Source organism: Schistosoma mansoni (genome assembly GCF_000237925.1).
Source record: "Schistosoma mansoni, WGS project CABG00000000 data, chromosome 3 unplaced supercontig 0044, strain Puerto Rico, whole genome shotgun sequence".
NCBI lineage: Eukaryota > Metazoa > Platyhelminthes > Trematoda > Strigeidida > Schistosomatidae > Schistosoma > Schistosoma mansoni.
This window is the reverse complement of record NW_017386006.1, coordinates 1,887,345-1,912,934: the sequence shown is the minus strand read 5'-3', so window position 1 is coordinate 1,912,934 and position 25,590 is coordinate 1,887,345. Positions and strand designations below refer to the sequence as shown.

The 25,590-nt window shown below is 35.8% G+C and overlaps 2 protein-coding genes across 2 annotated transcripts in view; one reads left to right on the top strand and one right to left on the bottom strand.

Annotated features, from left to right (window-relative positions):
• Positions 1-11,736: 11,736 nt before the first annotated feature.
• Smp_083930 (hypothetical protein) lies at positions 11,737-14,262 on the top strand. Its single transcript, XM_018791464.1, has 4 exons — positions 11,737-11,885; positions 11,927-12,163; positions 12,197-12,227; positions 13,859-14,262. Exons 1-4 carry the CDS (start codon positions 11,799-11,801, stop codon positions 14,032-14,034), a joined length of 531 nt encoding a protein of 176 aa, XP_018645408.1. The 5' UTR covers positions 11,737-11,798; the 3' UTR covers positions 14,035-14,262.
• A 2,875-nt stretch (positions 14,263-17,137) lies between these two features.
• Smp_167690 (ubiquitin-protein ligase,putative) overlaps positions 17,138-25,590 on the bottom strand; it is a gene marked incomplete at its 5' end in the record, with an annotated part of 41,865 nt that continues 33,412 nt past the window's right edge. Inside the window, 6 exons of the mRNA XM_018791463.1 lie at positions 17,138-18,118; positions 19,253-19,746; positions 20,439-20,544; positions 21,235-21,505; positions 22,282-23,395; positions 24,323-24,655. Of these exons, the coding sequence (XP_018645407.1) occupies positions 18,016-18,118; positions 19,253-19,746; positions 20,439-20,544; positions 21,235-21,505; positions 22,282-23,395; positions 24,323-24,655 (2,421 nt within the window). The 3' untranslated portion in view covers positions 17,138-18,015. The remainder of the gene's footprint in view (positions 18,119-19,252; positions 19,747-20,438; positions 20,545-21,234; positions 21,506-22,281; positions 23,396-24,322; positions 24,656-25,590) is intronic.

Below are 25,590 nucleotides of genomic sequence, written 5' to 3'. Positions count from 1 at the left end.
AATTTAAATTCAAATTTAAATGTTACATATTGTTATTATTATTATTATTATCGTCTATCGATTTTCATATGCTTAGTTCATGTTTTAAAAAAATAAATTAGATTATAAATGAAAAAAATTATTGATCTAAAAGAAATAATTATTCAAAAAAAAATTTAAAAAAAATCAATTATTATTTAAAATTTATATTTTATTTGTTTTACAATACAAATATAAATTGTCTATAATGAAAAGTAGTATTTCAATAGTATTGTAAGAGAAGACGAAGATTATCAGAAAAACTATGTGATGATATATTAGCGTAATACATTTCGAACAGTCTGATCACACATATATATTTGTTAAGAACATTTATATATAAAAATAAATTGTTTACCCAGCATTTGTGGCGTTACATAAAAGTTTAAAAAAGGTGTATTACTAAGGTTTATTGACGCCTTAGCCATACGAAAATTCAAACCCCCCTTTATGTATTCAAAAACAGTTTGTTCTCACCTTAAACCTAACTTAGTAATATTAGCTTATTATCCAAAGTAATTAGGTATCAAATTGTTTTCATATTATTTTTATTATTGTTATCCTTGTCTACTCTTACCCCCCATTTCTAATCTAGTTGACCTTTTATTTTTATATTATAAATGTTCTTAACAAGTAAACGTGTGATCAGATTGTTTGAAATGTATTGCGCTAATATATCATTACAAAGCTCTTCTGATAATCTTCGTCTTCTTATTATTAAACTATCGAAATTTATCAAAGAGACTAATTAATTTAAAAGTAGTATGTATACAATTCTTTTAATATATATTAAATTAAATATTGATAAATTTATGATTATGTATTGATTAATTACTTGTTTAAGTTTTATGAAACAATTTTGTTTAAAAAAAATTCTAATTTGAATTTAGTTCTATGAATTATTTATTTATTTATTTATAAATATAGACTTAGTATTAAAATATTTTTAGTTTTGTTTGTTTCTTAATATTCTCATAGTTGAAATCATGAGTCAATTGAAGCTAGACCACCATGGAAAACCTAGAAGCACTGGACGGCCATTTCGTCCTATTATGGAATTCCTCAGCAGTGCGCATCCACGATCCTGCACTCGCGAGATTCGAACCCAGGACCTACCAGTCTCGCGCCAGCGCACTTGACCGATAGACCACTGAGCAGACATCCAACGGTTTTAATACCTAACTTCAACCAATCCACGATTTTGAGCGACCGTTCACCAATTGTCTTCAGTGAGTTGATATCTCTACAACAGACTTGGTAGAACTCCACTGGTCACTGCTTCCCGCTAGAATTCAAGGAAATATCTTCTTAATAATGGTAATAATAATGATAATGATGCTACTTAGGATTATAAATCTGGTAAGAGAACAGTATTTCAGGATAAAATAGAAAATACAACATCAATTTCTTTGTAATTTTCACTTTTTTGCAATATATATATATATTGCCGAAAAGCTTAGTCGGCTTTTATCACCAAGTGCCACTTGTTGCGTAAGTGATAGATCAGTTTTTGATAAACAAAGAGTATAGTGAGCACTGGTTCGTTTTGCACCATTTAACGGCTATGAAACGTGACCTTTCAAAGAGGATGTCAACAGGTTACTGGTATTTGATTATAGATGTCTTCGAATCTTACTTACTTACTTATTTACGTCTGTAACCCCTCTTGGAGGAGCATAGGCTGCCCACCAGCATTCTCCATCCAACTCTGTCCTGAGCCTTCCTTTCCAGTTCTTTCCAGTTAACATTCATCCTTTTCATATCTGCTTCTATTTCCCGGCGTAGTGTGTTCTTTCGCCTTCCTCTTTTCCGCTTCCCTTCACCATTCCAAGTTAGGGATTGAGTCGTGATGCACATTGGTGATTTCCTTGATGTACGTCCTACCCACTTCCAACGACTTTTCCTAATTTCCTCTTCAGCTGAAAGCTGGTTTGTCCTCTCCCATAAGTCTTCGAATCATGGTTTATTTATTTTATGACAACCGAGTGAACGATGCTATAGTTACTTATTGTGTAACTAACGAAAGATAACAAATCAGTTGATGAAAGTGTGAAGTTTTATCCGCCAAGATAGTTGTAACACATCTTAAGCTATCCAACAACCCCCTACTTCGATGAAAGATATTGGGTAATGTGTAATTAAGGGCTGTCAAACAGAGAAGAACAATCAGTTTACGAAGTCATTGATTGTTGGTCTCAGATATGTTGGTAGGTGTATACAAGCTGATCAGCATAATCAGTGGTTAAAGATGCTGGGTCGAATAGCTTCGAATCGCTTATATAGGTCAACATACATTCAATTCCTTTGTCACACGGATTCAAGAGACTTTCTTAAATCACATTATGTGCACTAAATTATCTTACTGTACATAATGTTAATACCACTTTGGTATACATATTTATCATTTCGTCTCAGAGTGTTAAAACGGTGTGGAAACTTGGGTTGATATATATTTGTGATGGGCTTAACGTTGCATATAACTGACCGATTGTATTAACACTAAAATAATAATAATTCTTGATAATCTTCATATTTTACTTACTAGTATCACATCTGCACAATAATTCAATAGTTTCAGGTCTACCTTTAGTATAGATATTAAAATTATTTTGATTGACAGCACGAGTAATCACAGACATACGTTGTAATGAAGAGCTAAGTGGAAATTGATGTAAAATACTAACTTCATATGGAATATCCTACAAGTGTGTGAAGTCAGGATTTTCATAGTAATTTAATCGTTGAATTCATCAGTCGATTAAGGATAGACCACCATGGAAAACCTGGAATCATTGGACAGACATTTCGTCCTAATATGGAACTCCTCAGCAGTGCTCATCTGCTAGTGACTGGCTTTAAGAGGTATTTTCTGGGCTTTTAATGAGAAGGCGTAAGCAGTGAAGTTCAACCGTGTTTGTTGTGAGGCAGCGACTCACTTAAGATAATGGTGGGCGGTGGCGCAATTTCGCGCATTAGTTGAAGTTACATATTAAAACCGCTGGTTGCTGTCTCAGTGTTCTACAGGTTAAGCGTTCGCGCGCGAGACCGAAGGTCCTGGGTTCGCACACCGCTGGCCAGATTGTGGATGCGCATTGGTGAGGAATCCGGGTTTACCATGGTGGTTTAGTTTTAATTGACTGATCAATTAAACCAATATATATATATATATATATATATATATATATATATATATGGAAATCATAAATTATATAACGAATATGGTATTTCAATTCCCACTACCTTTAGTTAGTTTTGTTATCCGAACTTTTTAGCCGAGTTATATGCGTAGAAAATGAGGTATTATAGAGATTCTTAACTTCGTTTTTCGTAAGTGTTTGAATGGGTCTATTTCTCCAGGAAGATATAATAAGTAAAAACAGCGTGTGAAACGGTTAGTTTTTAATTAGATGGCGTTTTCTGTAACATGTAAAAAGGATATTCATAATATTATACATGGTAAAGCTTTTAATGTTATATATAAAACAATAAAATTATACTTGGGAAAATTGTGGTGAAATATCTCCAGGATAATTCTTAGTGCTTCGTATATCATTCGTCCTGATAACCTTTACTGGATAACTCCCAATGATGTATGCATTTCAGAAAACTATGAAAAGCGTTGACTGCAGTTTATTATTGCGCAACGCAGATCACAGCGCCACAAGTACATAAAGCGAGTACGAGCAGAAATGTGAATGCGAATGAATACAAGTTTGATACGATTTCTATACTAGACTCATTAATATATTTAAAGTGCCTTAATTAGTGGAATTCGGGTTTTGCTCTACCTGAGGTTCGTCAGCTTAGTGTGCTCGTAGAATAGTAGAATGAATAATTATTTTTCTGTAACAGAAGTGACAGGCGCTGGGTTTGAGTCTGATTGTCAGCATCAGTACTGATATTTAGGCACAGACGAATGACGAGTCCCGAATAAGACGAAACAGAGGACCTTGCCTACACTAATATCTACAATCTAAATATGCTAAAATATGTAACTACTGTAAATATAAGGCGATCCACTAAATATGGACATTTACCACCAAAGACTAGTCAAAATTCAATAGTGAATATCAACAATGAGATATTACAATACCCTATGAATAAAATCATTGATATAAAAAGAATAGTAGCAACGCACTTAGTTGTTCAGTTCTGATTTATTTTAAGGTCTAAAGTTTACGATTAATAACTATATATTAACAAAAATTTTGAATTCTTTGATGTGAAATCTTTGGCAGTGTTTTAGTGTTATATCTAGAGCATTGATTCTTGGTATGCCGCGTAATACTAGACTACTTGAATGATCGAAACTGCAACGTCGCAATAGAGAAGACAGAAGACTAGTAAGTAGGAACGTTATTCCTCAAACAGTGTCAAATCTAGTACAAAAATATCATGTATTTATAGTTTTTTGGCTGAAAGTAAATCATCATTTCTGACAACCAATAGGTACATAGGGGGTAATTGTTATTCATCCAATAGGGAAGCTACACGTCGACATTCTAGAATGTTCCCCCAGCAGTGATTGGATGGAATGTCTTCGGCTCTTTCTGGGCTTTTTGAGGCTTCCTTGAGTTTACCAACGAGCCATTGTTACATCTAGTAATAGCCAAATGAGCTTTCTGGAAGTTTTATATAATGTTATTCCTTGAAAGTAAATTGCATAGTCAGCTTTTTCACTCTGAAAAGGTAATTTTCGTTTTAAGTCATTATGTTATCGATCAGTGCGACATTATTCAGAGCAGTTTGGAGAAAACAGTAACAACAAACATGTTCTAATACTCTTGGTTGGCTTGTGTGTACCCTGTGAGGATTGTTTTGATATGGCCACTGTGATATAAGTTGATATAGAATAGATGGAATAAGGATAGCGGTGGAATCCACGACTTGCATTTCCTTTATTTAAGACTCGCCAGCTTCATGCTCCTGGATCCCTGAACTTATGTCCCCTCCGACACTAGGTTCTAGTGTCGTTCGCTTCAAAAAATAACGATTTATTTATTCAGTTTCTAAGGCCTACTGACAGATCATTTGTGCAACAGTTGTGAATGTGAATTTAACTAGTAGCATTAACTTCGAGATGCAGTTAAATCCAAATGACTGCCGGATTCCAATGCTAGCCACGTTCCATCTATTCTATATATTCATAACAGTTGAAATCACTCAACAGAAGTTGAGGTTTTTATTTTAAAAAAATGTTATGTTCATTTACTTAGGGAGGAATCTTAAGGAAACAAAAATTACTTTAAGTGGGTGATTTTGACAAAAAGTTATAAATGCTGGAGAATTAGTTGAGTTAATGCGATTACTGGCATAAAGTGAACACCTTGTTAATTCTATCAAAGCGTTAAACTACAAGATTGAAGTACGAGTGAAACCGAAGTTCAAAAAATGACTCTTTTCTAAAAAGAGGTTTTATTATTAAGGAATAAATATAGACTGGTTACAAACCTCAACTCGTGTATTATCTGCAGTAATTGGGGCATCTACATGTCTAGAAATTAAAAGGCTTCCAGCAATTATAACATAAATAGTAATGGGAACATGCGATAGCGTAAATGGCAGCTGGTAGTTGTGTCTAATGTTAACACATCCTATCAAAACAGATATAGGAAATAAGAGCACATAAATATGGAAGCTTTTCAGTTTAAACCAAGATCAAAGGAACGTACAAAACTAGAGCTAACGACCACAAGGGTTGAGAGAAAGTATTTAGAATAACAAATACAGGAACTGTTATTAGCTCGTAGTGACCCACATTTATGACGAGAACGCGATTGGTAAAATGGAAACAATTATTATTACAACCAATTGTACCAGTGATTGTTTTAATGTACTTGTTTATTTAACTGTACCAAAGACACTTTTCCTTCCGTTACCTGTGACCTTGCACGGACTCGCTTGCGCTCGCCAGTTCCGCTTGTAATCTTTGGCACGTCTCGGCATTCTTTCGATACCATGAGATCGTCAACAAATATATCTTATTTCAACCGTTAACAGCCTTCTGGTTTTTGGCCTACTGAGGGATCCAAGTCGATACCTGGTGATCATAGTCAGTCGTGACTTGGCGCCATACACAAGCTTATGTAAATACTTTAGGATATTACAAAACAAAAAACCTTCAGTACACCATATGCTTCAGAAATCATTAGAAATATGACTGTTTACTAAATATTAACAAGTAGTGTGGAACAGTAACTCCGTCTGTAGCTCTTCTAGAGTTACTGCCGGTCCCAAGCCCACACAAAGGAAGAAGGTTGGGCTTGAGTTAGCAACCCCATCCCATAGAAAACCAACTCGCTAAAAAACGCTAACCAGAAAAAATAATTCAAACCATTCAAACTCTGCCCTCCGAGTTGAAGGATGAATTACAACGCATCACGATGTAAGCCGAGATTCTTCGGAAGGCACTAGACTGAGGCCCCCTCCTAAAACCACAGCAACAATCAACATAGGTACATGGAATGTCTGGACTATGTGGGAGACCGGAAGACCAGTCCAATAGCAATGGAAATGAGGAGGTACAAATTGGTAGTACTCGGAATCAGCGAAACCCATTGGACACAAGCTGGATAGAAAAGGATAGATTAGGGAGAGATGATGCTGTACTCCAGTCGCGAAGAGGAAAATGCTCCATATACTCAGAGAGTTGCTCTAATTCTGTCCAAAGAAGCACGAAATGCACTTATAGGGTAGGAATCTCATGGGTCCAGGATAATCAGAGCATCATTCAAAACAAAGAATGAGGAAATCACAATGAATATTATTCAATGTTATGTATTCACTAATAGTGGCAATGACGACAATAAAGATCAGTTTTATGAGAGGCCACAATCGGTCATAGAAAAGTGCTCAAGTAAGGACCTCTTCATCCTGATGGGAGATCTAAATGCTAAAGTTGGAGTGGACAACACTGGGTATGAAGATAACATGTGAGGACATGAACTGATTGGGAGAAAGGAACGAGAATGGGGAGGGATTTGCAAATCTATGAGCATTCAACAATATCACAATATCTCCACACAAACACATACACAAAGCGATGTAGATCTCATAGGACCACAAAACACAGAACCAAATCGATCATATTTGTATCCGTTAAAAATTCGGAAGGTCAATGGAAGATGTGAGAACCCGGAGAGGAGCTGACATAGCTTCGGATCACCACCTAGTTGTGGCCAAGATGAAACTGAGGCTGAAGAAACACTGGACAGCTGAGGAAACTGTATTACAAAGGTTCAATACAACCTTCATACGACATACTGACAAACGTAATCAATTCAAGATGACTCTCAACAACAGGTTCCAAGCTTTACAGGATCTACTGAAAGAACAAGAATCTACGATAGAGGACAACTGAAAAGGGATCAAAGAAGGATTAACTCCAACGTGTCAGGATACTCTGGGCCGCAAGAAACATCATCATAAGATTTGGATCTCTATGGAAACCCCCTACAGGATTCAAGAAAAGAAGAAGACAGCAATTAATAACACTCGCGCAAGAACAGCGAAAGTCAAGGCACAAGCTGAATACACAGACGTAAACAAGCAACTGAAGAGGAGCATCAGAATTGACAGGCGGAAATATGTGGGAGAGCTAGCAACGATGGAGGAAAAAGCTTCAAGAGAAGGAAATATGAAACAGCTATATGACACGACGAAGAAACTGGCAGAGGAATATATTAAACCACAGACAGCAGTCAAGGATAAGGGAGGCGAGCCAATCAACGAGATTCAATGTCAAAAGGACAGATGTGTGGAACACTTCGAGGAACTCTTAAACAAACCAGAACCAATGAACCCACATGACATCGAAGCAACACCTACAAAGCTTACTACTAATAAAAGAAGAAATCGGGGTGGCCATCAGACATATCAAGAGCGGGAAAGCATCAAGATGTGAAAATACACCAGCTGAAGTACTGAAGTCTCACATTGAAGTAACAGCGAACACGCTTCACCTTCTGTTCAAGAAGATTTGGGAGGAGAAACAAGTGCCTACGGACAGGAAAGAAGGATACCTCATTAAGATACCAAAGAAAGGAGATCTGAGCAAATATGAAAATTACAGAGGCATCACACTGTTGTCAGTACCAGGAAAAGTTTTCAACAGAGTGTTGCTGAACCAGACAACCAACTTCGGGATCAACAGACTGGATTCCGTAAGGATAGGTCGTACACAGACCAGATTGCGACTCTACGGGTCATCGTAGAACAATCATTTGAGTGGAATTCGTCACTATACGTCAACTTCATTGAATATGAGAAGGCGTTTGAGAGTGTGGATAGGGGAACATTATGGAAACTTCTTCAACACTATGGAGTTGCTGAGTAGATTGTGAACATTATCTGGAATTCATACGACGGACTACAGTGCAAAATGGTGCACGGAGGACAGCTGACAGACGCATTCCAAGTAAAGATCGGAGTCAGACAAGGCTCTCTACTCTCCCCCTCCTTCTTTCTTCTAGTGGTTGACTGGATTTTGAAGACTTCGACACCTGAGGGGAAGCACAGAATACAATGGACATCTCAGAACCAATTAGACGATTTGGACTTCGCAGATGACCTGGCCCTCTTATCCTATATACATCAATAAATGCAGGTCAAGACAAACAGTGTAGCAACAGCCTCTGCATCAATAGGCCTCAACATACACGGGGGAAAAAGCAACATCCTTAAATACAACCAGGAGAACACCACCCCAATCACACTTGATGGCGAAACTCTGGAAGAAGTGGAAACATTCACATACCTGGGAAGCATCATTGATGAACAAGGAGGATCGGATGCAGATGTCAAGGCGAGGATTGGCAAAGCAAAGACCGCATCCCTACAATTGAAGAACATATGGAACTCGAGACAACTTTTAACTAAATTCAAAGTGAGAATCTTCAATACGAACGTCAAGACTACTATATCCATCATCAAGAAGGTACAAGTATTTATAAACAGTTGTCTACGCAAAATACTCAACATTCACTGACCGGATACTATCAGCAACAGCGTTTTATGGGAGAGGACGAACCAGCTTCCAGCTGAAGAGGAAATGGAAGTGGATAGGACATACATTGAGGAAATCACCAAACTGCATCACGAGACCGGCCCTAACTTGGACTCGTGATGGGGAGCGGAAAAGTGGAAAGTCAAAGAACAAATTACACTGGGAAATAGGAGCAGACATAAAAAGGATGAATGTTAACTGGAAAGAACCTCTATCTTTAGGGCCAGTAAAATGTCGCTGGGCTCTAGTTAAGTCGGCCAACAGTCAGATCATTGAGTATCAATTATAGAAGCAGTTTCATTGTGTCACTTATATTTTTGATTTATAGTATGCAATGATTACTTTTCACTGCATGAATAATCAAATCTCAGACTTCTGGTCACTAACTTCGTATGTCAATATCGCTGTCTTTTTTTCACAGTTACACATCTACACTTTCAATTGATCTGCTAAATGTGATATAACTAGAATTTGAAACTGACGAACAGAAAACTGTGGAAGACATTGACTGACTTTCTAATTCAATTCAATGGCAATTCAAATACAGACATTAATCAGTAATACACTGATCGTACCGCCTTTGTAGTATCATCACACTTGCTACCAACTTAACGTCCCTTATCTGGGAAACTCAATCACCTTTTGATGCTATCTATTTCAGCACGATCTAAGAGAACTTCAAAAACTCATATTGTTCATTAATATGTGAATGTAAATTGCCCTACATTTAACCAACCTGTAAATCATACGTTTAAGCAGATCGACATATCCAACATTCCTAGATTTATTATTATTCTCTACTTTTTGACCAGTTGCTTACGCTTCCTCTGCATTTTTCTTTAGGCTGAGCAGTACTTGGAGGATTCTTTTAAACCGTTTGGTAATCTCTGGCGCCCGATTCGCTCAAACGTATTGGGTACCAGCTCAAGCACCCGTTGAATATGGTGGGGGAGTGAAATATCACTGGGACCTAGCTAAGTTGTCCTGCAGTCAGGTCACTGGACATCAAACTGTTTACAGATCTTCTTCAAGGTTAAGGGCAGTCAACAAGCATTAGTCAATTGCACGCAATCGAGCGACCTATGTGCCAGTGACCGCACTCTGTTTCTTCCACCTATTCTTACTGATAAATTTATGATGTACGGTCACCAAAGCAGTCATAGTGCCTGGATACGACGAAAAAGTAATCCACGTAACATCTCGACCACGGGGTGTGGCTTACATGAAGGGTAGGATGTCACACCATTGCTGTTCGACTTGAATAGTTTCCGATCATCGACACAGATCACCTACATTAGTGATTTAATAATCCATGAAAGGTATTTACACTTTCTTACAGAGAATTGTGCCAGAAAAAATGAATTGTAAATGCCGTTGGTTATCGTTTGTTTGCATCAAAGTTCGGTTGCCTGATGTTCATATTTGTACCGGGCTTGGATAGGCCGTGTCAAGGTTCTGTTGACTACTGGATGTGCGTCTGTCGTAAGTGAATAGGAAAAAAGAGGGAAACACAAAGATAGAAGTATTAGCGGTGTTAAGTATCGTCATAAATATTCATATATTTTCTAAATGTAAATGAATTAAGTGTGTTATTCGTACAAGCGGACGATTTCTTCGTACTTCACTGCGCACTTATTACGAATTACAAATACAATGTGTCCAGTTGTGCTCGTCCAGTTCTTTTTCCCTCAATGTGCACTATTTCGGAAATTCTTAGTTAAGTTATTAACTCCAATACTTCTAACTATCATACTGGTGTCGCAACAGAGCTAAATCATGGACAGTGGGATATTAATTCAGGTGTGGGTTGTTTTAGAAGACTACATGGAACGGTTTAAAATCTGGTATACGACAATAAAGAATAATAAAGATGATAAACTCACAGCTTATTTTCTAACATTCATCAGAGAAGAAGCGCAAAGCCTGCTGAAGAATCTGGCTTCACCAGATAAACTAGTCTTATTGTCATATAATCCATCAAAGAATTACTACTTAGCCATTTTCAGTGTGCTGACTTTGAATGCTGCCAGAAATCAAACTTTCACAAGATGATGTGACAAAATTACCAGGAAGTGAGCAACTTCGTACCCGAACTACAGAAACAGGTTGCAAGGTGCAATTCTGGAGGCTAGTTAGAAATTCAGCTTTCTGGTTGAATGACTATTGAGATAAATATTCAAAATTCGGAAACCTATATAATTCAAGAAATTAGAACAGGGCGTATTAACTATGATGCAGTGAAAAAGCTTGATTTTTAGCCGGCGTAAACTTCCGATAATTTGCTGAGCTGTCCTGATGAACTACATTTACAAGGTCGCTCAAAATGCAGTCGGTCAGTAACGAGTCCTATTCTTATGGAAATATGACAAATGATTCAGCAAAAAGTCACAAAGCAGGTCAAAAACGTAAACATATGTTTGGTAATTGGTCGTCCTCTAGTATTTCATTCACCTAATTAATGATTCTCTGGTTATTCTGAATACTTGAAGTGTGGCAGAATTGGGCACATTGAGTCAGTGCATAGAACAATTAGTCATTTCGCCGCTACTCAGAGGAAGATACTACTGTCCTTTTTAAATAGCGCGCTCATAGTGTGCATATTTTCCCTAGCTCTTCTTTACATGTAATAGTAAACCGTCCATTTATTTATAGGATTTAATCATCTAAATGATTTTCACCAAGTCAACTACTCTATTTTCCATCTAACTGTAGTTGAATTTTGAGAGGAGCCTATTTCAAACTATCTCAAACGCAAATAATGGTGGGATTTTAAGATATGAGGCCACAAATAAACCACAAATCCAATGTTTTAGATATCAAATCAGAACTTTTTGACCTCCTACGGCAACGAAAGAGCTTGACAGTAAGTGTCGTTCCCATCACGAATCTAAAGTGGAATATTAGGAAACACTGGGGGCATTAGAGCGTCAGATATATCTATTTGAAGGTAGCTATCTGGATGACACGGCTCCTTATGGGAACATCATCAAGGGCTGGGACAGATATTTGATGTCCAGCTCGAACTCTTTGGTTACTGGTAACTCCAACTTGTCATTTTCCAGGAATGTTGGAGACAAACGCGCTCGAAAGTTCCGAGATTCCGATCGCCTTTTCTCGAGGTCTTCAGTCACATCAGTTTCAGTAAGACTAATTTCTGACGAATTTCTGTTCTAGTCTTTAAATTTACAGAATGAAAATGATTCAGGTAAGTGTGCTCGGTGTATAAACTCTAAATCCTAACATGTGAAAATGTAATGTCTTTGTAAGCTGTAATGCTTTGAGACTGCCTAATGAGGTCAACTTTTTTTGTTTATAAATGACTGCCTTTCAACTCGATTCTCGGTATTTGAGTTTTCTCATGACAGGTCATCTCCAATAAGTCTAGTTTTCCGTACCTACAGAAGGACATCCAAAACAGTATTCAAGAGTTCATGTCATACTTTAACAAAAATTCAGAGAAATCGTCCTAGGCCTATAAAAGATTCTGGACTTGGTTTTACGCTAAAGAATAGACATCATCTGATGCGTTTTTTCGGATCAAACACAACTAGTGACCGTGTTATTATTATTCACCTTGGTTTTCAACAATCTGTTGGTTAGTAATGGTGTTTAAGTTGCTGTAATTAACTTCTTGATAAGTTGTAAGCTCTTTACTACGTCTTGCAAACGTATTTGAAGTCCAATATTCCTCCGAATTTATCCATTTATTTTCTCTCGAATCATCCTCATTGTTTGGTACTTCTCACCATCATTGGCTCTATAATTGTTTCAAATCGTTTACTATTCATTACTTGATCTAAATAATGTTTTTAAAAATTGTGGATTCTTTTCCCAATTAATGTGCACTGTTATTTAGCTATTCTCATTAACTTTATTTCATATTATATGACGCATTAAATAAACCGATTTAGTGTGTTCAAAAATTTTGTCACTCATCTCAGTCAATAACAATGTACTTAGAGGGCTAGTTTACATGGTGCATTATAGTTTACATTCATAGTCCTTTTCGTGATGTTTACGAGATCTTGGTGTATGCAAAGGTTCACTTTCAAGTCCCTTTCCATTGTTGATTAGCCTTGTATCAGGTTGCCCCCAAATGTCCTGGTACGGCAAAGAGTGGGGAGAGTCCGCTCTCCCTCTCGAAATGCTCTCATATGGCCACGCGAATATATAGCCTCTGTCAGGGAAGTCCTACTCACTGCCTTCTCGTGCCACAGGTGTTGTTTACGAAATTGAGAGGACGAAAAGCGAATGTTCGTCACTTTAACAAGGTCGGTGGACACGGAAAGTCCACCTAGGGGAGTTGGAAAACCTTGATTGCAAACCAATGGCGCACATGGGCTCCAGTATCCTGAGGGAACAAATGGCGTATGAACCAATCATTGGCCACCGGCTACCATGGGACTGCATCTCCTCACGATGCTCCACTGCCTTGTGGATCAGGTCTTTAGGTCAAAGGCTCCGGGTGTGGCCCCCTAAGAAAACCACCTGTTTCGGTTTGGGCACCTGAGCAGTATCACAACCCTCACACAAATCAAATAAGATTTGTGTGGTGCATATGTATCTGGTGCCACTTTGTACCAATATTTATGTGTTGAAATAAATAAATAAATGTATCACGGTTAATGTAATCATTGTGATGATAGACCACTTCGTTTCCATGAATAAGGGTTTCTCTGCTTCACTTTGAACGCTACAACGATCAATAAGTGATGCTACGTTCTGCTCATTCTGATAGTTGCTCAAAGTAAATGTTGCGCAGTTAAATCTTATCAATATTACTGTTTAGTTTACTTTCGAAGTATCCAAATAATTATTCGTTCTGAATTTTTTTAGGAGTTCCTCCCAATCTACCTCCAGTCAACCAAATCTCAGGACACTACAACCAGCCTTCTCCTAATTTCGTGTCCAATAGTTTCCCAGGAAATCAGTTCTCCCAAATTGGCAAGAGTTTTTCAGGTTTCAGTAACCCATCACAATCTGGTAAAAAGAAAAAATCTAGACAGCGATAGACCCTACCGAAATGACTCATAAATTGGTTTCAGAAATCTGTATGATGTGGACAGATGAATACCAGTATTTTAGAACTATATGGATTCCTCTGCTTTTTTGAGTACAGCTACACTCAAAAATCACATTTTTGCTAGTATTCAACTATTTGATTACATTTTGTAAAAGTATCCCATCAACATTGATATCTTTCCAACCTTCATAATCAACCAATATATATCAAACCACTATGGATTTTTTTTTAAAGAACAGCCTTGGGGTTAACTATTGTTAGGTGGGTATCACATTCTGTCATAGACATCATTTTTTTCGTTGTTTACACCAGTAAATTAAGCCAATCTTGAAAAAAAGATAGACACCTAAACTCTCTTGTTTCGCTTAGTAAGTAAAGTTATGTCGTTCTTCAGGTTGTGATAATTTTCAACCACTTCTCAACCTTTCTCATACTTGTTCACAATGGCTTTATAGTGGGTTGGAGTTCTTATTTTCCTATTAAGGATTCAGACATGCTCTAAGAAAAATGAATTGCATATGAAGTAGGTGCTTGTAAAGATAATTTTGAGCATACTTGCGATACACATTAACACAGAACTCGTACTCTAGACTATATTTGATTTTAAATAGACTAAACATTCTTACAATGTACTTGTGGGTCACTTATATTTAACTTTGAGCTTTCAATAGTATTATACATTTTACAAATGTAGACACTCTGTTCAGGGTATTTGGACTTACTTAACAGGCACGAGGACGAAGTAAAATGGACAAGTTTTTGGTTAAGAGGAGAGTTGGTCAGTCAAATGCAACACGGTACACATGTGCACCGGTTCAAGCTTTCATACCCAAGATAATTTTTTTTTAACAAAACTCAGAGTAATGGAGGTAGCGATAGTATTAATGGTGATAGAAAAGACTAGGTATCAAAAGTCCGACTCAAGAAAATAACTAGTGAAATAAAAGGATTATGAAGGATTTAGGACCTAGAGGAAGATAGAGTGAATGCAATTGCGTCATTGCAAATTATTTCGGACTATTTCTCACCATTGGTCATTATAATGAAGCAGACTCCAAGCACTTAGTCTACACATGTCAGTCCGATTGTCACTGACCTCAAACTGGTGCCACGCCTTGGTTTGGACGTCCCTAGCTCTCTTGCAACATAGGAGTATGCACAAGAAATTTAAAAGGAAGAATCCAGTTTGTCAAGCTAATTTGAGATATTCTAGAATAATGGTTAGAAATGATTATTGGTTTGATAAATAATAAGCAACCATGTGACATAATTTACCCTTATCTGTAGTGACTCTTTAAAGCTGAGGTATATAAACGTCGAAGCACCAAATAAACGTTCGTAGATAGACAAAAAGATCTATTTGCCTAAGGCGAATCGGTGTATTTCGAAGCTTTTTTTGTGGAGTATTTACAGCAACAGTAGTAACTGTGGTTCTCAGAAGTAAAATGAGATACAAAGTGAATTTGTTCCATCAACATTACACATACTTGTCATTGCGCCTAGTTTTCGGATCAGCTTGCATTTAGTTAGGATGGAGGATTCATATAACTATCAGCCGACTCGAGTATAAAATAAATTTCAGACGATAGGGATTAACAGACAAAAATTTTCCAGATACTCTTGATTGCTGTCCAGGTTTAGCGGCTAGATTATTTGAGACACTAGTTTAACTTTGAGAATTAGATTGATACCATCTTAATAGAGATTACTGGTCTTTCCAGCTCACAGAAACGGGAATCCTCTTGTAATAAGCATAGAATAATGTATTTGTCTAACAGTTTTTCAGATCTCCAATTAACATGCGTCACTCATAGTATAGGTAACGTAAGCATAGCTCGGAAAAAGACGATATCACAATGCCTTACGGGGTTTATCACAATGTATTTACTGGTTTGTGCCAGAAGTTACTGTTATGGAAAACGTACGTTAACTAAATAAAGGCAGGAACGAATATCCGCAAATAAGGATATGAGGTTAACAGTTGACTCAGTAGGTCCGACTACCATTGTCGTTACTTTAATTAGATAATTCCGAGATAGGAAGAAGTCGGAAAATCTGAGTTCATATGAAGCCACAGCGGAATACACGATCAGTGCAACAGAGGCATGAACGAAGTTACAAAGATTGTTAGTTGCGGACTTAGCTAAAAAGATAATCGACCACATGGGAATCAAGAGCTAAACGCTTCGGGTCTCTCCAGTCTTGCCTTTATTCGTTTGTCAATCAGTGAAATATGAGTTTTCAGGATGTCCAGTATATGTGTAACCCTTTCGAGATTTGGAGGATCTTGACTATCGTTGTCATCCTCTTCTCACTAGCTTTTACCACCAGTCAGAACAACAGCATTGCAAAGTGGAAACATTTTACACATTAAATCCTGCAGCTTACGGTCTATAAATTGGAGAAATAGCGTATAGACCTACTGTTACTAGTGCAGATTTTCCTTTTTCGGAACCGTTATAAGGACCGAAATAGGTTTTTCTGGTCCCATAAAGTCTTAAGCCGCTCTCTGATTAGTCCTTTCATAAAATCTAATGCCATAAGGTTAGGGTTTGTTTCAGAATTAAGGAAGGTTTTAAAGAAATTGTCGAATCGCTAGTTACATACAACCTGTAGAGACAATAGGCATTTGAAATATTGATCACAACCAGTTTGCTCCGTTATGGCAATTTTTTTTAACCATTCTAAACGTTTAGAGGAGTATAATAAGGTATTTCTAATGCTGACTGTATATGGCATTCCGTTTTTGCGCAAAAGCCTAAAATTCGCGTTCTTGGTCCCGATTAGCTGGTCTCAATACTATGCTTTTACCAAGAATCCTATTTTTACAGTTTATTTTTAATATTGACATGTAGACATGTTAAAGGCAATCGTAAGTAAAAACCGATGCAAGAACAGATAGAAGTCCTAGCTGCCTAAGCTAGTAGTTTACGGTAATCTACCTTATGCTATGCTATAGTTACGGGAAAATCGGAATAGTACGCAAAGTCAGTTCATTGATGAAGATATTGAACGAGAATTATCAAATAAATATCTAGAACTGTTATTCAAGAAAAAAAGGTTTGAAGAGACGCATAAAAGCAGTAGACATTACGAACTTAATATGTACGTATTATTTGGTTAATTTTATTTTAAGAAAAGAATGCAAGACAGAGAACAATACCAACATAAAACTATTGGAAAATCATCCATAAAAGATGGGAGTTGAATAATGAACAAAAGAAAGGAAAAAATGGACAAATAGTTATGAAAAATAGTAATAGACTGACCCTATGCGAATAGAAATGAGTTCTGAGTAATGTTCTTGATATATAATGTACGTATGTGTAGTCTTATATTCCAATCAATCTTCCGTCACCAAATTGGTCAACTTTCATTAAAATTTCAACTTTAGTTACTACTACATGTAAGAAGAAATGTAAAAACAGCTTTACAAGATAAACAATACAGATAGGAGTTGGTTGAAGGTAGGGTTAGAGGGGAATAGTGTGCATATTAAGCACATACTGACAAAACTAGTTTATAGTAGAAATGTGGAAAGTCAAACTGTATCCTGTGTAAATAAATGTGTACTTTTATGGAAAAAAAAGAGCATATTTCATACATATATGTATATATAAAACCAGTTAATTTGAATTGATTAGAAATAAGAATTTCAACAAAGTTAATGAATAAATCTAAGCACAGTACAGAAACGAAGATAGACAGAAGGAAGAAGAAAGGATGGATGGACAGAAAAAAAACACAACTTGATTGCTTTCATTATTCTGCAATATCAACATTCATATGCACATAAATCCCACATCATAATGATATCACATCACAGTAAAAAGCCAGGCAGCTGCCAGTATTATTTGTTTTTGGGATAAAGACAGAGAGAATAAAAATAAACAAAAAAGGAAGGACATAAATGTTGAACACAAGATACAATCATAAAAACATATCTTGTATGTTGATCATAGTATGCGAATTAAGCCATTCCATAGCCCTCACTACATTCACGTATAGCCATCAAAAGTCTTGATCGTAGCTGTTCGTAGCTTTCATATGCTGGCAACACAAGTGTGTTAAAACTGTAAAAGGTTAAGAAAATATACAACAGATGAGTATATATATAAGTACATACATTTCTAAAACAATTAATAATATGCGACTGAGTAAATTATAATTGCTTGTTCTTCATTAGAAATTCATAAGTACTTGTGTATGAATTTGCTTTGGCGCTGAAACATAGATAAGTTGTTTTCATTAGGCAATCATCTTCCAGGGATTTCGATCTATAGATTTAATCCACAAACAAATGGGTAAATGTTGGAGATGGTAGTTTATAACCAGAATAGGATTGTATGTCATTCGATCACTTAGGAACTTGGAGTTTATGAGAACCATCAGTTTGGAAATAAGGCATCCCGGTTTCTCACGTACTCGGCAGATATGTTCAAGTATCAGGCGAATGCTTTTACCATCTTACTTTTAGACGGTGAAGATCGTAAACGCGCGGCTGTAGAAGCACATTTCACGGAAGTAGGTGAATTCTCTCAGGTTGTACCATGTAATTCAAACAAAAAACTGAATCGTGAGAATACTCAACTAGTTATCTATCTTGTTAATCCGACAGGCAGAGATGAAACGTATTTAGTCATGTGATTATATAAACATTAATCTTTTGTATCATATAGGTCTAGAGACTTTCAATCAGCGTTCAGCAACCACGTTCTAACAAACCTTCGAAAAGTAGTATTACTATATAAACAACTTTCATAAATGATTTACTGTTTAAATTTCTACCACTTTATTTCCAGTTCCAAGTTCAGTATAAAGAGCTGAGTGCTATTTAAACCCATTCAAAAATGTTTTGATTGTTGAGTTAAATTAACGCATGGTACCTGTAAAGTTAAACTTATCTTCTTGTTAATAACTCTTTGCTAAGTTGAATAGGTCAACTAAAAACTGAAAGGATATAACTGTGGTCAATTCTACAATGTCAACAAATCGTAGTACCCAGCAGTGTGCAATGTGAATGGGCAAATTAAGTTAGAATAAATCAACTTGAACTATATGCTGTCATCATATAAAAATTTTGCTGTATAATTGCTGTGGTCTAGATAACACCCAACAGAACAAATATCTTTTGAAAAGATAACATACATAAACATACACCAATTTTTATGACAGACACCACAAATTAGAGACAAGTAAACACTTACCAAGTATGTGCAGACGGTAAATGATTAGTACTTGAAACAGATGCACGACTAATTTGAAATTTAGTAGGACCATGCATTCCTTCTAAATTCATAAATCCACCTAATGGTACTTTACTAGTACCAGTGACGAATTGTAGAAAACGTGCTAAATCTTCTTGATCAAATGATTCTAATGCTTGCCAAAACCATTCAATTTGTGGTGAATTCGGTTGGTATTTTGAATAAGTTGTATTAGCTTTTAAATCAACTAAATCAATATTAGGCAAACCACTAATCAGTAATTCTAATTCTTGTTCATTAAATATACTAATCATACGTTTAGGAATAATATCATAGAATCCTCTTAAGAAAGCATCAAGTTGTTGACGTATAGCACCAGTCATACGTTCTTGACAAACTAAACGAACATATTCTTTTTTGTTATTCTCAGTAACTGCTACATTTCGACCGTTTTCAATGAGGTCACGAGTGTCTGTTTTGCCAAATTCATTTATCTAGAGAAGAAAAAACAGATTACGTGGAAAAACAAAGCTGAAATTGATAAACGAAAGAGTAGTAAATGACTAAGGATAACCTAAAGTAATTGGAATGTTACGGATACATATTTCACATGACATTTGTAGGTTTACACACAGACAATTATTCTGAATGTTAGGTGAATCAAGGAAACGCTTCCATGTAACATATCCAGAATAGTGTGTACAACATTCTAGTGGACCTATTGCCTGAGAATAGTGTTATTTGTTTATTACCAATTTAACTGTCTTTCATAATTACTTCGTTAAAAAGATTAATCTTCTATCTTATTATTGTCATTGTGTGTCGCTATTCTGTGTAACGGTTGTTCAGTTTGTTCATAATGACAGGGAGTGAAGTAGTTGAGCGTTTCAACTATTTCATAACGATAGTCATATTAGTAGTATTTTATCAGCCATATTACAACCAGCACAAATATGTCAATTTGGATGATGACCTCAGTAGAAATTAAAGACAAACAATTGTTTGATATGCTAAATCACTATGGTGTAAGAGATATGCCCAACTAAACATTCTATTCACATTATGGTTCGATAGTAACATCATCATATCTCTACACATAAATTTACATCTTACGATAATATCAGCTTTAATATTAATACACATTCATAACTATATTAGAGGAATACGATGTAAAATAGACAAATACCTCGGTACTAAAGGTTAGTTCATAACCCAAATCAGATACATCATGACTTAAGAGAAATTCCAATCCTTTGAAAAATTCATAATCTTCACTTTCTAAATCAGAGCATCTGTGGATGGGTGGAAATAATGAAATGAAAAGAAGGACAGAATTTAAACGATTTAGTTAAATATGAAAATAATTATTAAATGGGAGATAAATTTTCTTGTCTTTTTTTCTCACGCATTTGGCAGTTCACATGCTGGGAGTAGTCAATTTTTGCTGTTTTATAAATAAGAACACATTCAGACTTGGTTTTACGAGATATAGAAATGATTCATGATGATGCCGACAACGTCGCACAGCCCGTAAACTTGACCCATACGACACAATGCAAGAGCAATATTCAGAAATTGCCACAAAAAAGCCCTACAGGTGATGAGTATGGACATTAGATGACACTAAATGTAACAGATTAACCGACTCGATGCAGCCATCTTGATTGAGAAAAGCAAATTGAAATCGAGACATTCGAAAACGAGGTAACCATCTCTTAACCAATATCTGATGTAAACGAGCAGTTGACTTTCATTAAATAATCAACTCAAAAACAACAGAAGATTTAACCATTCATAGGAGACTTCTGTATACAATGAAATATATTCTATCTTTACCTATTCGAATGTACAGTTTGGTAATATATTCATTGAAGAGATCATAGGTGTGGACTTAAAAATCAAAACAAATCGCGCCGTATCTAACGATCATGATTATAACTCACACAAGCACAAATGAAAATCTTATGAAAGCTTAATCTTACCTGACAGGTACTCCCAAGATATGTTTGTAAAATGCTCGTGTGAAATAGCATTCCAGAAGTTTATTATCATTGATAGCTTTAGCAATAAAACGTCCGACAAATTTGAAATAAGACAAATGATTACTATTAATGTAAGAGCTTGGATTAATTGTGTATGTGACTCGATCTGCGGGAGAGACGCGGAAAAGGCAGTAATTTGGATTGAAAATTTCTCGACTCATTAATAAAAACCATTCTCTCAATGGACCGCCGGCATCTTGACCCTCTTCGTCTAACAGGTATGAAAGAATAAAGACGTAATTACTAGTTTAATGAATGAACAGTTTGAAGTATAAAATCTTTGAAGTAGACAAAACGAAAATTAGGTAATGATGACCAAACGGTTAATGTGAATGACTGATTGGAATTTTAGTGAAACCTGGATTACAAACGGTACTCAAAACACGAACATAATTCACTGGCCTAATGATATTATTCGGTTTTGAATATTCTTGTGATTACATTTTAGGCAACTGACTGTCTTTTGACTAAGGATCACAATAAAACCAACAGTAAGTTTCTAAACCACCATCAATGAAATAGATAGATATACACCTATGTAGGACCTGGTACATTTTGCAACAATGCATAAAAAGAAAAGACAAATTTTAAAATAGATTAAATGGGTTCAAAATCTTATAGACTGATTTTACCTTCTTACAAGGAATAATATAAAAGATGAATCCATCTTGTTGACTTAATAATTGGATTATAATACTGGGGATAATATGAAAGTATCTAAGCGTAATCTTGAAAGCTACAAATCATAGTTGTAGGATAGAAAAAGGGTGAAATGTAGTGCGTTAGAGTGACCTAAAATGTTTTATTTCAAATTAGAGAAATATCGATAACAGCAAACTAGTTATTAATTGAAAAAAATAATGTCTGAAATTGACCAAAGAGAGAAAATGAGCTCTGAAATGTCTGAGTTAATAAGGATAAGATCACACATATGCTATACACTTGACAAGCATAATAAAACAACAAAATCAATATAACAAAACTCACTTTGGAAGCGGATCACAAATTTATGTTTCCATTCACTCACAGATCTTCTGTGTAGTCTGGCATAACTATCTTCGAATATTCGATCCCTTGAGACAGTTATTGGATCATCATCATATCGGTTACTGGATGTTGAACGATTAGATAATGATTGTAGTTGTTGTCGGAAAAAGCGACGCTTAACGTCAAAATCAAGCACTCGGGGATAAGCCAAAAATACAGCGAAAGGTGATTCACCTATATTTGCTCCATGATGACGAAGAACTTGACTTAATCCACGACGATATTTATCTGCGAATTCAATTATAGGATTTTTAGAAAATGGACTTTGAGATGCAGTTGCCGAATTAGTTGAAGTACATGCTGTAACTGTTAAATCCTCTCCTGCAGTAGTGACATCAGGGGACTGAGGTCCACCAAGATCAAAATACAAGTGTGAGAGATGATCAGTAGTTGAAGATCTATTAGTATCAAGTTCTGAATGAGATGTGGAATCAATACACATATGTAAAAGTGGCACCATATCGATAAGGCTAAGTGTACCTGAAGAACAAGAATTAGTACGACTAGATCGACTGTTTGTGGAACGTTGACGAAGCAGAATAGTTTCTTTCACCAAATGCACATGAGCCAAACAAAACACTTCTAGAAGAGGTTGCAATAGTAGAACAGCATTTTGATCATTTAGCGCTTGAAGTTTTTCAAATGCTTGGCACAAATGATCCCAGAATTCATTCACACCAGGTACAGAAATTAACAGATCATCAGACGATACAGGGATTGGATTTGAACCAACTAGTGAACTGTCTCCAGCAGCAATACGTAACATTAAACCCAAAATGCCACGAAGACGGCATTGGTCATTGTTAGGACATGTGAAAACTTCAGAAGAATTCAACTGTAAGTCGGAAAACTTAGTAGCAGACTGAAAACGTGAATCGCTCGATACAACTACCATTTGTCCGGGTATACCAAAGCGATCAGGGAGGACATCATAAGAAGAAATACGACTTATCTCTGAAGGATAACGAGATGAAGACGGTTTGGATTGATCGTACGTTGGAAGAGAGTCTAACGCCTTCCCTTTTAGTCGCTTATCAACTTCAGACACAAGACACTGAAAAGAAATACGATAATAGTATTAACAGAGAATTGAAAATAAAGGAAACTTTAATATCACGTTATATTTGGTAAATGAAGTTAGGATTGCCTGAATAATTGAACAGAGGTTAACTTTTGACTCAATTAACTTGACAAGAATTTATGAATTGACAAATGCTACCGACAGAAATTTATTGATATTTGTGAAAAAACAAACTGAGGAGAACAAGACGGATGTGTCTACATACAATATAAATCTCGACTTCAAATGTGATAACGTCACAAGCACAATCAATAGGAGGCTTAACAATGCACGAACCAGAATTTACCCGGGAGCCAAACTATTAGCTCTGTATAAAACAACATGTTCAATAGCCCAAACAAAGGATGAAAGTATCCATTTCATGTGACCGCCAAATATATATATAAATAAACATGTATCTAACAGAACGGTCACAACTTTATAGACGTTAAGCTTTAGTTGTAAAGACGCGAAGTTCAACTGTTTTAATCAATTTAAAATGATATAGTAAAACATGAAAAGACAGATTTGTGTAAGTTGCTGTTGATAAAAAATGAGGATCAGTGACCCATGCAAGTTATGTTACAACACTAAGTTTATAGGGCAGTTAGAATTCATTTGGTCTCAAATACAATCTGGAGTAGGGAGTTCACTAATCATCCTAAAAAGTTATATATGATTACAAGAAAATTTCTCATTAGATGCTTTCAGTGTCTGTTTTGAGAGGAGAGTGATCACATAAAAGTGAGTGGTTGTTGAATTTGGATAGGTCTGAATAAGGATGTTGAAATACTTTAATTTTAAGTATAAAGTGTAGACAGGTTCAGGGGTCCCGAACAGATGGATCCTAGTAATGTTTCTTCATTTATTACGAGTTACGTCAAGCTAAAATATTAGTCATCAACAAACAATAAGTAATACCTGTAACTGGTCGGATATAGTTGTGATCAATTGACCCGCTGTAATTGACAATAAACGAAGAATTGATTCCTTCATAATTGGATTTGCTTGAGCCAAATCGGTAATCAATTGTGTGGTCATTATACGAGCAGTTTCAGAAAATTTAGGAGCTAATACAAGTTGACAAAGAGTTTCAATAACTTGTGGTCTTAGTGGACTCATTAAAATATTAGACGAATTGGATACTGGTGGCTGAGATGATTGGTCTTCTGGAATAGAGGTGGGGACACTTTCTGTATCATGTGAAGATTGTATGTCAGTAGTAGATTGTTGTGATGACATATCTGTTGGATTCTATGTGAAAATAAACAAATAAATTAGGATTAATAAAAATTATCAAAAAAAGCTTAACATTAGTGGACGGTAATTCAACGTTTAAAATTAGATTTCCATGACATAAATTGAACACTAAAACATAACATTTCAGAGTTGCGTAGACTAAATTCACTGGTCAACAGAGACATGAAATTGTGATATTGAGTCTTCATCACTTGTTCCTAACTTCTACAACAGTGAAAATAAAATAACAGTAGAAATGTATACAATGTATCAATATGCTTTATCTGCTATACATTTGCTATAATATGGATGCTGATTTGAGACATGCTTCACTTACTTTTGTTTGGATAATTAGATAGTATTACTAATCCCAACGCTAAAGGAGTAATGAGAAGTAGTATGTATAAGAAGTTTGTTGAGTTACACTATTCCTTTAAGACATTTACATATAGTTGAGACATTAATTTACTGAAAAATGTAATAAAAGCTTCAGTCAAAAAATAGTTATAAGTTGACAGAATTATGTTGCAATGAACGAACACTCAGATGTAGATAACCAAATTTATTGTTTAATGCAAAATCACAGGGTGTCTTCATAAAATATGAAAACTATAAATTAAATACATCATTCGCATATCTTCCATCAGTTATCTCTGACAAACTTTATCGTTCCTTCATTCCCGTTGTTATTATAATTACTCTTTGTTTACATTATTGTTCTCTTCAATTCGATCTCAACATTTTTCTGCCAGGTATTCCACTTCTGACTGGTGTTACGCATGTGTCAACAGAAGTAGCATACACCAAGATGTGACTTGAAAATTCATCGAGGAAATCATATCACCGGGGAAAATAATTCACAGAGGATTAAGAAACATTGTTTAAGCAAGTACACATGTGTGTAACAGATTACTAGTTCATTAAAAGAATTTATTCTTAAAGAGCTAGTG

Bases quoted from the DNA above. Each gene is read 5' to 3' on its own strand.
- Smp_083930 (XM_018791464.1), top strand. From the start codon at position 11,799: ATGAGGCCACAAATAAACCACAAATCCAATGTTTTAGATATCAAATCA. The intron at 11,886-11,926 runs GTAAGTGTCGTT...GTGGAATATTAG, and splicing joins GGCAACGAAAGAGCTTGACA to GAAACACTGGGGGCATTAGA. The intron at 12,228-13,858 runs GTAAGTGTGCTC...GAATTTTTTTAG, and splicing joins ACAGAATGAAAATGATTCAG to GAGTTCCTCCCAATCTACCT.